Source organism: Trichechus manatus, unplaced genomic scaffold (assembly GCF_000243295.1).
Source record: "Trichechus manatus latirostris isolate Lorelei unplaced genomic scaffold, TriManLat1.0 scaffold00016, whole genome shotgun sequence".
Lineage (NCBI taxonomy): Eukaryota > Metazoa > Chordata > Mammalia > Sirenia > Trichechidae > Trichechus > Trichechus manatus.
This window is the reverse complement of record NW_004443952.1, coordinates 8,558,964-8,572,991: the sequence shown is the minus strand read 5'-3', so window position 1 is coordinate 8,572,991 and position 14,028 is coordinate 8,558,964. Positions and strand designations below refer to the sequence as shown.

At 41.1% G+C, this 14,028-nt stretch overlaps 1 protein-coding gene across 1 annotated transcript in view; it reads right to left on the bottom strand.

Annotated features, from left to right (window-relative positions):
• ZFP37 (ZFP37 zinc finger protein) overlaps positions 1 to 13,814 on the bottom strand; it is a 22,283-nt gene extending 8,469 nt beyond the window's left edge. Inside the window, exon 1 of the mRNA XM_004372152.3 lies at positions 13,693 to 13,814. Coding sequence (XP_004372209.1) covers positions 13,693 to 13,755 — 63 coding nt within the window. The 5' untranslated portion in view covers positions 13,756 to 13,814. The remainder of the gene's footprint in view (positions 1 to 13,692) is intronic.
• Positions 13,815 to 14,028: the final 214 nt, after the last annotated feature.

Sequence of the window (14,028 nt, the reverse complement as noted above, 5' to 3'; positions counted from 1 at the left end):
TTTTTTTTTTCCTTGCTTTTTCTGTTATTGACTTGTACTATTATGGCTTTATGGTCAGAAAAGTTGCTTTGTAATATTTCAGTGTTTTGGATTCTGTTAAGGCTTGCTTTGTGGCCTAATATGTGGTCTATTCTGGCGAATGTTTCATGTGCATTGGAAAAGAATGTATACTTGGCTGCCGTTCGGTAGAGTGTTCTGTATATATCTATGAGGTCAAGTTGATCGATTCTGGCATTTAGATCTTCCATGTCTTTATTGTGTTTCTAGATGTTCTGTCCTTCACCGAAAGTGGTGTGTTGAAGTCTCCTACTATTACTGTGGAACTGTCTATTTCTCTTTTCAATGCTGTTAGTTTGTTTTATGTATTTTGGAGCCCTGTTGTTGGGTGTGTATATATTTATTATGGTTATGTCCCCCTGGTGTATTGACACTTTAATCATTATATAGTGTCCTTCCCTATCCTTTGTGGTGGATTTTGCTTTAAAGTCTATTTTGTTAGAGATTAATATTGCCACTTCTGTTCTTTTTTGGTTGTTGTTGGCTTGATATTTTTTTTCCATCCTTTGAGTTTTAGTTTGTTTGTGTCCTTGAGTCAAAGGTGTGTCTCTTGTAGGCAGGGACGGATCATGTTTTTTTATCCATTCTGCCACTCTCTGTCTCTTTATTTGTGCATTTGAAGTCAGCGTAATTATTGATAGGTATGAGTTTACTGCCATCATTTTGACGCTTTTTTTCCTTTTTTGTGGTCTTAACATTTTTTTGTTCCACTTAACATTCTGTGCTGGGTCTTTTATATATATTTTTTCATCTTTTTCATAATTGTTGATTTTGTGTTTGCTGACTCTTTATGTTTTTCTTCTTTTTTATTTTGTTGGGTAGATTTGTTAGTTTCCTTTGTGGTTACCTTAAAATTTACCTCTATTTTTCTAAGTTTAAAGCAATCTTTTATTTCTTGATAACACCTTAACTTCCTCCCCATATGGAAGTTATAGGACTACACTATTTAGTCCTTTTTTGTTTTAATGTTGTCATCTTTCACATATTGACATTTCAGTTTTCTTATTTTCAGTCTTTTAGCTTTGACTTAGTTTTGTGACTTCCCTATCTGGGCTGATATCGGGTTGTTCTGACCTGTGTTCTAGTTTTGGACTGTTGTCTGATATTGTTAGTTCTCTAGCCAGAGGACTCCCTTTAACATTTCTTGCAATTTTGGTTCGGTTTTCACAAATTCCCTTAACTTCTGTTTGTCTGGAAATGCCATAATTTTGATATCATATTTGTGAGACAGTTTTGCTGGATACATAATTCTTGGCTGGCAATTCTTTTCCATCGAGGCTTTATATATGTCAGCCCATTGCCTTCTTGCCTGCATTGTTTCTGCTGCGTAGTCAGAGCTTAGTCTTATTGGCTCTCCTTTGTAGGTGATTTTTTGTTTATCCCCAGCTGATCTCAAGATTCTACCTTTAGTTTTGGCAGCTTTGATTATAATGTCTTGGTGACTTTCTTTTTTTTAATTTATTGTTGTGCCTTAAATGAAGTTTACATTTCAAGTTAGTCTCCCATACAAAAATTTATATATGCATTGTTATGTGACACTAATTGCTCTCCCCATACCATGACAGCACACTCCTCCTTTCCACCCTTGATTCCCCCATGTCCATTCAACCAGCTCCTAACCCTCTCTGCCTTCCCATCTCACCTCCAGACAGAAGCTACCTGTTTAGTCTCTTGTATCTACTTGAGCTAAGAGGCACACTCCTCACGAGTATCACTTTATGTCCCACAGTCCAGTCCAATCCCTGTCTGAAGTGTTGGCCCATGCTTTCTGGGGTTCATCAAATCTCAGTCAGACAATTAAGTCTGGTCTTCTTACTAGAATTTGAGTTCTGCACCCTGCTTTTCTCTTGCTCCATCAGGGACTCTCTGTTGTGTTCCCTGTCAGGGTGGTCATTGGTGATAGCTGGGCACCATCTAGTTCTTCTGGTCTCAGGCTGATGAACTCTCTGGTTTATGTGGCCCTTTCTGTCTCTTGGGCTAATACTTTCCTTGTGTCTTTGGTGTTCTTCATTCTCCTTTACTCCAGGTGGTTGGGACCAATTGATGCATCTTAGATGGCCGCTTGCAAGCTTTTAAGACCCCAGACGCCACTCACCAAAGTAGGATGCAGAACATTTTTTTAATAAGCTTTGTTATGCCAATTGATTTCATTGTCCCCTAAAAGCATTGTCCCCAGACCTCTACCCCTGCAACTTTGTCTCTCAAAGTGTTTGATTGTATTCAGGAAACTTCTTAACTATGGTTTAGTCCAGTTGTGCTGACTTCCCCTGTAGTGTGTGCTGTCCTTCCCTTCACCTAAGATAATTCTTATCTACTATTTAGTTAGTAAATAACCCTCACCCTCCCTTCCCACCCTTGTAACTATCAAAGAATGTTTTCTTCTGTGCTTAAACCTTTCCTTGAGTTCTTATAATAGTGGTCTTACACAATATTTACCCTTCTGTGACAGACTAAAATCACTCAGCATAATGCCCTCCAGATTCCTCCATGTTATAAGATGTTTCATGGCTTCATTGTTGTTCTTTATCGTTGCATAGTATTCCATTGTATGGATATACCGTAATTTGTTTATCCATTTGTCCATTGATGGGCACCTAGGTTGTTTCCATCGTTTTGCTATTGTGAACAGTGCTGCAATGAACATACATGTGCATATATCTATTCACGTGACAGCTCTTATTTCTCTAGGATATATGCCAAGGAGTGGGATAGCTGGATCGTATGGTACTTCTATTTCTAGCTTTTTAAGAAAGTGTCAAATCGATTTCCAAAGTGGTTGTACCATTTCACATTCCCACCAACAGTGTATAAGTGTTCCAGTCTCTCCACAACCTGTCCAGCATTTATTATTTCACGTTTTTTGGATTAATGTTAGCCTTGTTGGGGTGAGATGATATCTCATTGTAGTTTTGATCTGCATTTCTCTAATGGCTAATGATCGTGAGCATTTTTTCATGGGTCTGTTAGCCGCCTGAATATCTTCTTTGGCTAAGTGCCTGTTCAAATCCTTTGCCCATTTTTTAATAGGGTTATTTGTCTTTTTGTTGTTGACGTTTTGCAGTATTTTGTAGATTTTAGAAATCAGACGCTGATCAGATTTGTCGTAGCCAAAAACCTTTTCCCAGTCTGTAGGTTCTCTTTTTACTCTGTTGGTGAAGTTTTTTGATGAGCATAAGTGTTTGATTTTTAGGAGCTCCCAGTTATCTAGTCTCTTTTCTGGTGCTTGTGCATTGTTACTTATGGTTCGTATTCTGTTTATACCATGTATTAGGGCTCTAGCATTGTCCCTATTTTTTCTTCCATGATCTTTATTGTTTCCAATTTTATATTTAAGTCTTTGATCCATTTTGAGTTAGTTTTGTGCATGGTGTGAGGTATGGGTCTTGTTTCAGTTTTTTTGCGGATGAATATCCAGTTGTGCCAGCACCATTTGTTAAAGAGACTGTCTTTTCCCCATTTACCGGCTTTTGGGTTTTTTTCAATATCAGCTGCTCATAGGTGGATGAATTTATGTCTAAATTCTTTTCCATTGGACTATGTACTTGTTGTTGTACCAGTACCAGGCTGTTCTGACTACTGTGGCAGTATAACAGGTCCTAAAATCATGTAGTGTAAGGCCTCCCACTTTGTTCTTCTTCTTGAGTAATGCTTTACTTATCTGGGGCCTCTTGCCTTTCCATATGAAGTTGATGATTTGTTTCTCCCATCTCATTAAGAAATACCATTGGAATTTCGATTGGGATTGCATTGTATCTGTAGATCGCTTTGGGTAGAATTGGCATTTTCACAATGTTGAGTCTTCCTATCCATGTTTTTCCACTTATGCAGGTCTCTTTTGGTTTCTTGCAGTAGTGTCTTGTAGTTTTCATTGTATAGGTCTTTTACATCTCTGGTTAGATTTATTCCTAAGTATTTTATCTTCTTGGGGGATATTGTAAATGGTATTGATTTGGTCATTTCCTCTTTAAGGTTCTCTTTGTTGGCGTAAAGGAAACCAACTGATTTTTGTATGATTATCTTGTATCCTGAAGCTTTGCTGAAATCTTCTATTAGTTCCAGTAGTTTTCTTGTGGATTCTTTGGGGTTTTCTGTGTATAAGATCATATCATCTGCAAATAGAGATACTTTTACTTCTTCCCTACCAATTTGGATGCCTTTATTTCTTTTTCTAGCCTAATTGCTCTTGGTGACTTTCTTTTGGCATCTACCCTGCGTGGGGTTCTTTGAGCTTCTTGGATAGATATCTTCTCATCTTTCATGATATCAGGGAAGTTTTCTGCCAGTAAATCTTCGACAGTTCTCTCTGTATTTTCTGTTATCCCCCCTCCCCCGTTCCGGTACTTCAATCTCCTGTAGGTTTTTCCTCTTCATAGTGTTCCACGTAATTCTTAGAGTTTCTTCATTTTTTAAAATTCTTTTACTTGATTTTTCCTCAAATAAATTGGTGTCAACTGATTTATCTTCAATCTCACTAATTCTGACTTCCCTCTCCTCAATTCTGCTTCTATGACCTTCTATTGAGTTGTTTAATTCTGAAATTTTATTGTTCATCTTTTGGATTTCTAGTTGCTTTCTCTCTATGGTTCCTAGAAGCCTGTTAAATTTTTCATTCTGTTCTTGTATTGTTTTCCTGAATTCTTCTATTGCTTTGTTTGTGTATTCCTTGGCTTGGTCTGATTTTTGCCTGATCTCCTTCCTGATATTTTCAACAGCTCTGTATATTAATCTTCTGAAATCTAACTCTGGTAATTCCAAGACCTTCTGTTCCTCTGGAAGGTTCCCTGGCTCTTTGTTCTGGCCACTTGCTGGAGCTAACCTGATCTGCTTCTTTATGTGATTTGATATTGACTGTTATCTCCGAGCCATCAATAAGTTATTACATTTATTTATTGTATGTTTGCTTACTGTGTCATAGCTTTTTGTTTTGTTCTGATACAACCAAGTAGGTTGGGCATGTGAGCTACTTTGGTTACTGGTGTATTTGAAGCTCCCACATCCTGTCACCAGGTGGTTAGAGCAGCTGCTAGGTGTGTGAGCCAAGGAGTCTGTTCACTTTTCTTGTGAATTGTGATTCAGCTCAGGTGTCCAGGTTGTCAGTCACTGAGTGTGTGTTGCAGACACTCACTTACAGTCCTAGATGGGCAGGGCTGTGTAGGAGTGTTCAGAGCAGGCACAGGTATCTGGCTGCAGTAGGGGGCTATGTGCTGAGCAAGGCAGGAGGCTAATGGCTGCCCCTGAGTGCCTGGGTGGAAAGTGTGTCCTTGTCCTCTAGAGCGTGTAGGTGGGTGGATTTTGCAGCCAGACTTTGGGCACCCAATACTGTTGGCTGTAAGGACTGGGAGGCACCACTTATTCTTGGACCTTGGCCGCTCCAGTTGAAAGTAGGCTTCAGGTATATGCCCTGTTGTTCTATGCTAATGAGGGCCTACGCTGTTGAATCAGCCCACACAGGTCTAGGCAGGGGTGAAGGGCACTACCAGCCCATGAATCCCTTATGCCAGTGCCTAGGCAAAGGGGCAGTGACTGCCCTGAGTTCTCGGCTTAGGGGCACGGTGATTTTTTAAAGCTGCTAGATTGGTTTGGGCATGGATAGCCCTTAGTTCTGGCTTAGTGTGCAAGGCAGTTGTTGAATACTGCCAGACCGGTGTGAGAGTGGAGTGGGGAGGGTGGTGGGTGAGGGGAAAGAGGCACTTCTCCGCTGTGAAGTCCTGGAGGCGGAGGGCTTATTTTGACCCCACATGGTAGGTTAGATACTTGCACTTAACTTTCGCAGGTCCAGTGGCGCTTTCCCCTGGCTCTGGAGTCTTGTGCAGACTCTCTACCGCTTGGTCTCTCCTGATGTGGTCAAACACGTCCCGAGCGCTACTGCTCGCCTCAGCCCGCGTGCACCGGCCAACCCAGCCCGCAGGGTACCAGCTATCTCACGACTGACACTTCTTCGCTGCTTCTGAACTGTTTCTTCCCCCGCCACTCAGTCCAACTCCTCAACTTTGTCTTTGATGATCAGGGCTCCTAGACTGTCATATATAATTGATTCACTTGTTTTTTCAGGTCTTTGTTGTAAGAGAGAACACAGGAAGCATCTGACTATTCCACCATCTTCGCCCCGCCTCCCCCAGAATCAGTTTTTTAAGTTTTATAATGAATGCTAGAAGCCTGTGGAGAAGTGTTTGTAGAGTTCTGAGGTATAAGAATTGAGACCTTTGATTTTTATAGCCAGTCAAAAAATCATTCATGTTTGGGACCAAAAAAAAAAGACATTTTAGGTATGCAAGGATGCAGAGAGTATGCTACCTGTAAACTTCATAAAGAGAAGGATCAGGATGGAGAAATGGAGGGAGGGAGATGAGGCAGGGAAGAGGAGAAGGAAGAGAAGGAGAAAATGAAAGATTTTTAAAAGAAAGAAAATTGGATCAGAATAGAGATTTCAAGATTGAGAGAAAGTTAATATATAAGACAGAGCTCTGTGTGGAAGGTGTATTGGTGAGTGCTTTGGTGTGTACTTTTTCATCACAATTAAAGAGAGAGAACTATGAATAACAGAAACCAGTAAAATGTCTAATTAATCTAAGTAACTTGTTAATGGGCTTGTGCAACTGTTATGAATATATCTTTGAAATCAAGAAGTATAATGTAAGAACAATGAGCAGAAATTAAACTTTCAATTCCTACTATAACTAGGAGGGTATAGGGAAATTAAAGCGTGTTAAAGTTCTCTTACTAGGTATGTGAAAAGGAGAATGAACACTATTGAAGAATTTTTATATAATAAGTATATGCTCAAACATATTTGTTTAACATTTAATGATAATCCCTTACATCTACAGGTCACCAATAAATTACCTGCATATATCACCAATCCCTAACCCCATAGACTTCCAGTGACTGATTCCCAATAGCCCTCCATCATTGATTGCCACCGGCCTCCCAATCACTGAGCTGATACAGTCCTCCATAATCAGTAAGCCTCTAAATTCCAAAATGACTGACCCAAACAAACCTCCCAATCAGTAACAGCAAAACAGATCTCCCCAATCACTTGCTGCTAAAGACACTTCAATCACATATTCCCACAGGTTTCTCATTCATTGATACTCATGGAATATGTTGATCTCTATCTCCTATATGATTCAAAATCCCTTATCCTATCAACCCCCAACCACTGACACCAACAGAACTCCCATACAGTGGTCTTTATAGAAATCCTATTAACTGTCAGCAAACTCCACCACACCCTCAATTTCTTTAGCCATTCCCTTCACCTACTTGCTTTAATTTAAATCTACCTTTCTCCTAAGGAGACTGGGTAGCACAAGTGGTTTCTTATCAGCTGCTAACCTAAAGGTTGGAGGTTTGAATCCACCCAGCAGCTCTAGGGAAGAAAAGGCCTAGCAAACTGCTTCCATAAAGATTATAGCCAAGAAAATCTCATGGAGTAGTTCTCCTCTGTAACACATGGGATCGCCATGAGTTAGGGGCTGACTCGATGGCAGTTTACAACAACAACAACAACCTATCGCCTGAAGACTCCGTTTCCTTTCAGTGCACTCAAGTAGAGTTGTCTGTCTCTCTACTCCCCAGGACATTTGTACCTCAGGGCCTGAAGATGAGGTAAATAACTAATTTCAATCATTCCTCCTTCTTCCTTCAAAACCCCTAATTTGCTTAGAGTGTCAACAGATTTTAATCCATTAATCCTCTTTATTGGTATTATCTACCAACTTCTTGGTCATTGTGTTGGGGGTCCCCAAGAATACCTCCAGGTTCAGTGATTCACTAGGAATACTCACAGGACTCAGCATGGAATTGTACTCATGTCTATGATTTATTACAGCAAAAGGATACAAAGCAAAATTAGCAAAGGAAAAAGGTGGTGGAAGAAAGTCCACAGGAAACAAAGCACAAGCTTCTAAGAGTCTTCTCCCAGTGAAGTCACACAGGATACACTTAATTTCTACAGCAATGGATTGTGGCAACACTTGTGAAATGTTGTCTACAGGAAAGTTCTATAGAGATTCAGTGCGTAAGGTTTTACTAGGGTCTAGTCACATATTTTGGACATGTTATCAGCAGGGACATGTTATCAGTCCCTGGAGAAGGACATCATGCTTGGTAAGGTAGAGGGTCAGCATAAAAGAGGAGGACCCTCAACGAGATGGATTAACACAGTGGCTGCAACGATGGGCTCAAGCATAGCAACAATTGTGAGGCTGGCACAGGACCGGGTAGCGTTTTGTTCTGATGTGCATAGGGTTGCTATGAGTTGGAACTGACTTGATGGCACCTAACAGCAAGTCATGTAGGCACCCTCTGCCTCACACATACAGAAATTCCAGATTCCTATCAGCACAACTGGACTAAACCAAAGCTAAGAAGTTTCCTGAATACAACCAAACGCTTCGAGGGACAGAATAGCAGGAACGGGGGTCTGGGGACCATGCTTTCAGGGGACATCTAGGTCAATTGGCATAACAAAGTTTATTAAGAAAATGTTCTGCATCCTACTTGCGTATGGTGTCTTAAAAGCTAGCGAGTGGCCATCTAAGATTCATCAATTGGTCCCAGCCCACCTGGAGTAAAAGAGAATGAAGAACACCAAAGTCACAAGGAAAGTATTAGCCCAAGAGACAGAAAGGGCCACATAAACAGAGACTTCATCAGTCTGAGACCAGAAGAACTAGATGGTGCCCGGCTACCACCAATGACTGCCCCGATAGGGAACACAACAGAGAGTCCCTGATGGAGCAGGAGAAAAGTGGGGTGCAGAACTCAAATCCTAGTAAAAAGACCAGACTTAATGGTCTGACTGAGACTGGATGAACCCCAGAAAGCATGGCCCCCAGACTTTCTGTCAACCCAGAACTAAAACCATTCCTGAGGCCAACTCTTCAGACAAAGATTAGACTGGACTGTGGAACATAAAACGATACTCTTGAAGAGTGTTCTTCTTAGCTCAAGTAGCTACATGAGACTAAATGGGTGGCTCCTGTCTGGAGGTGAGATGAGAAGGCAGAGAGGGTCAGGAGCTGGTTGAACAGACACAGGAAATCCGGGGTGGAAAGGAAGAGTGTGCTGTCACAGTATAGGGAGAGCAAATAGGGTCACATAACAATGTGTGTATAAATTTTTGTAGGAGAGACTAACTTGAATTGTAAACTTTCACTTAAAGTATAACAATAAAATAAAAAAGAAATTCCAGATTCCCAGAAGGAAAGTAGGTGTTCATCACAAACCACATTGTTTATACAAATAGTTTAGGCACAGTGAGCCATTCTTATCAGTGCTAGGAATGGTGGGAATACTGGTTGCATTTAAGTTCCCAGATGTCAGCCAAGGGTCAGACTTGCAAGAAGGCCTTTCTAAGGAGCAGTCTCAAGACTTTTTTCTTTTCTGCACAGTCACTCTGCCTCACTGAAAACTTTAGCACCAGCTCCCTGTACACTACAGCTCTTGCCATCATTCTGCATTACTTCTACTTCCATGTAGAAGAGCCGCTCAACACCATGGCCCTTTCTATTTCTTGAATCAACAATTCTTTCCTTATCATCTGTCATAGATTGAATTATGTCCCCCAAAAATATCTGTCAACTTGGCTAGGTCATGATTCCCAGTATTCTATGATTGTCTATCATTTTGTCATCTGATGTGACCTCCTATGTGTTGTAAATCCTATTACTATGATGTAATGAGATGGAATAGTAGCAGTTATATTGATGAGATCTACAAGATTAGATAGTGTCTTAAGCCAATCTCTTTTGCGATATAAAAGACAGAAGTGAGCAGAGAGACATGAGGACCTCATACCACCAAGAATGTAGTGCCGGGAGCAGAGCACATCCTTTCGACCCAGGGTTCCTGTGGGCAGAAGCTCTTAGATTGATGACAAAGACCTTCCTCCAGAGCCGACAGAGAAAGCCCTCCCCTGAAGCTGACGCCCTGAATTTGGACTTCTAGCCTACTAGACTGTGAGCGAATAAATTTCTCTTTGTTGAAGCTATCCATTTGTGGTATTTCTGTACAGCAGCACCTGATGACTAAGACATCATCCATCCATACCTTAGACCTTGCCATCACTATACATCACCAACATCTCTATTGAAAACATTCAACCCTCTGAGCATCATTTCCTCTCCTTTCAGCATACTCTCCATAGTACTTCCACTCCAGTATTTTCCAAACTCATTTACACTGGCTTCCATTTCCATTCACCAAATATGGTCTTCTCCAATACCACCACTTCTCAGATAATGGAATCATCAGCCATCCAGTTCCTCAGGCCAAAAGTCTAAATGTAAATCTTGATCCTTCTCTTCCCTCATGTTCCATATCAATTCATCAGTAAGCCCGACTGGCCCATCTCCAGATATATTTTGAATGTAACTTCTTTTCATTTCACTTCTACAACCCTAGGCTAAGCTACCATGATCTCTTGCCTTTGACTATTGCCATAGACTCCTAACTAACCTCCCTGCACCTATTCTTGCTCCTTCACAGTCCATCTTCCATAGAGTAGCTACAGTGATTATTTTTTTAATAATTTATTTTTTGTTGTTGTTGTTGAGAGTATACACAGCAGGACATACACCAATTCAACATTTTCTACAGGTACAATTCAGTAATATTGATTACACCCTTCGAGTTGTGCAACAATTCTCATCCTCTTTTTCTGAGTTGTTCCTCCCACATTAACATAAATTCACTGTCCCTTAAGGTTCCTATTTAATCTTTGCATTTGCTGTTGTCAATTTGATCCCATAACGATATATCTTAAAAGAGCACAATGCTCAAGACAGACATTCTTTACTAGTTAACCCAATGTATTGTTTAGTTTTAAGAAGACTTCAGGGGATATTTTTGGTTTAAGGTTTAAAAATTATATCAGGACAATATTTTCAGGGGTTTATCCAGCCTTCATGGCTCTAGAAAGTCTGGAGTCCATGAGAACTTGAAATTCTGTCCTGCATTTCCCCTCTTTTGATCAGGATTCTTCTATAGAATCTTTGATCAAAATGTTCAGTAATGGTAGCTTGGCACCATCCAGTTCTTCTGGTTTCATGGCAAAGGAGGTAGTTGTTCATGGAGGCAATTAGCCACACATTCCATTTCCTCCTACTATTCCTGACTCACCTTCTTCCTCTGTTGCTCCAGGCAAATAGAGATCAATTGTTGTAACTTGGATGGTTGCTTGCAAGCTTTTAAGACTCCAGGTACCACACAATGAACTAGGAAGTAGAACAGAGGCACTAAATACATTATTAGGCCAATTAACTGGGATTTCCCAAGAAATCATGACCCTAAACTTCCAAACCAAAGAACCATATCCCATGAGGCTTTCAGTTGTACATACACAGCCTCAGCAGCTACTCTTTTTCTTTTTTTTTGTCATTGTTGTAAATATATCTATCACATAACTTTCACCAATTCAACTTTTTACAGGTGTACAACTTATTGACAGCAATTACATTAATTGGCTGTGCAACCCTAACATTAATCAATGTGATTTTTCCATCACTGTAAACTGAAACTCAGTGCTCCATAAGCAATAACCCCCCTATTCCCCCTCCCTCCCACCCCGATAACCACTATTAAACTTTGGTGTCTATACATTTGCCTATTCTTATCTTTTTATGTAAGTGAGGTCATACAATATTTGTCCTTTTATGACTGACTTATTTCACTCAGCATAATGTCTTCAAGCTCCATCCATACTGCATCAGGTATCAAGACTTCATTTCTCTTACTAGCTGAGTAGTATTCCATTTTATGTATGTACCACAGTTTGTTTATCCAGTCTTCTGCTGATGGGCATTTAGGTTGTTTCCAAACGGTAATTTTTTTTAAAAAGATCAATCAGATTAGATCACTCCCCTGCTTAAAACTCTCAATGGTTTCTCACTGCAACAGAATAAAATACAAACTATCTATATGTAATCAAATTGACAACCGCAACTCAAAATATTAGATAGGAACCTTAGGGGGCAGTGAGTTGATGTTAATGACGGAGGAACAACTCAGAAGAGGGTGGGAATGGTTGTACAACTCATAGACTGTAATCAGTGTCACTAAATTGTACATATAGAAACTGTTGAATTGGTGTATGTTTTGCTGTGTATATTCTCAACAATAACAACAACAAAATAAATAAAGTTTAGAAAAAAAAAAAATCCGAACTCCTTATCCTGGGTAATAAGATCTGGCCCTTCCAACCACTCCAGTTTCATATCTTTCCACTTTCTCCGTATGCTCCAACCACACTGGTCTTCCTTCTGTTTTTTGTGCACATGAAGTTCACTCCTACCTCAGAGCCTTTGCAGTTGATGTTCCTTCTTCCTAAAACACTGTTTTTCCCGAGTCGTCGTTTATATCTTAACTGTCATTTTCTCAGAAAGATTTTCCCTGATTTACTTGACTAAAGTCATACACTCTACCCTCAGTCTCTGTCTTCCATATTACTCTCTTTTATGTCTTCATAGCACTTATCAGTAACTGGAATTATCTTATTTGTTTATATTTTTTATTGTCTCTTTCCTACTTCAAGAATATAAGGATACTGAGGGAGGGACTCTGGCTCTGTTTGCTGCTGCATCCCCAGTGCTTCAAACATTTTCTGGCATAAAATACTTGTAGACTATTCGTTACTACAGACCTCCAATCACTAACACCCTAACACTCCTCAATCACTAACCTTCACAAACTTCCCCTAATTACTGAACCCCACAAATTCTCAATCACCATTCTCCACAGAAAAATCAATCAGTAACATCCACATACCTCCAACACTGACCTCTACAGAATTCTCAACCACTAAACCCTTCAATCCTCCTATACTTGTGATCTGCTCAGGCTCCTAGTCACAGAACTTTAGAGGGCCTCTAAGCCTTTAATCACTAATCCCTACTAATCACTCCATCATTGAAAGCCCAGTTATATCTCCTGGACACCTCTTAATCATTGACCTGCACAAACTCACATTCACCTTTTCTCCCCAAATGACATACAGATCACCTGCAATCCCCAGACACCTCAACATTAATTACCCACCAACTCCACCAACCACTCCGTACCCATTGACCTCCAGACTCCTTTATTACCCATTGAAACACATTAATTACTGACTCTCAAAGACACTGCTAATCAGACTTCCAGAAACATCACCATCACTGAACACCAGGCCCCAATGTCTGATATTCACACATATTCCCAATCACCAAACTCCCTAATCCCCAACATTGCCCTTTTTTGATAATCCATCCTCTAACCACTGCAGGCACCCATAATTGCTGACTCCCCTTGACATCCCACATAACTCCCCAATCTCACAAAGCCCCCATTCACGATCCCCATAGCCTTCCAACCCCTGACATCTCGGTGACTTCCACAGATACCCCATCACTGCTCCACAGATCCCTCATAACACTGATTTCCGAAAACTGTAGCAATCACTGACTCTGCAGACTCCCATCATTACCCCTGTAGATCCCTAATAACACTGATCCTCCAAACCCTCCAGCATTGACTCCACCGATTTCCAAATCACAGCTCTTCGCACACTACAGCAACCTTCCAATTACTGTCCCCGGATTAAAAGACCATCTCTTACTGCCAAACCACCCCCGCCCAAATTATCACCCTCACCGCGGCCCTGCTCCCGGACTCGGACACTGCCATCTCTAGTGGACGCCAGGCCTCTTCTTCCATTCCCGGCCTCCTGAGGCTCACCGTCTCTGGCTTTGTCAGGATCGTGTTGCAGCCGGAGGCCGACAAGGCGGCCGCCAGCATGGCGGTCACGGTCACAGCCTGTCCGGCAGTGCAATGGCCGCACCCCTAGATAATCTCCCGCGGGTGCGGCCATCTTGACAATGGCTCCGCCGTACAGCGGAGATGCGGGGAGGGTGCTCTGTCCCTAAGGCTAGAGAGGTGGGAGTGGCGAGGAGGCTAGCGGGTCCTTGAGTGGTGAAATGGGACCGAGCA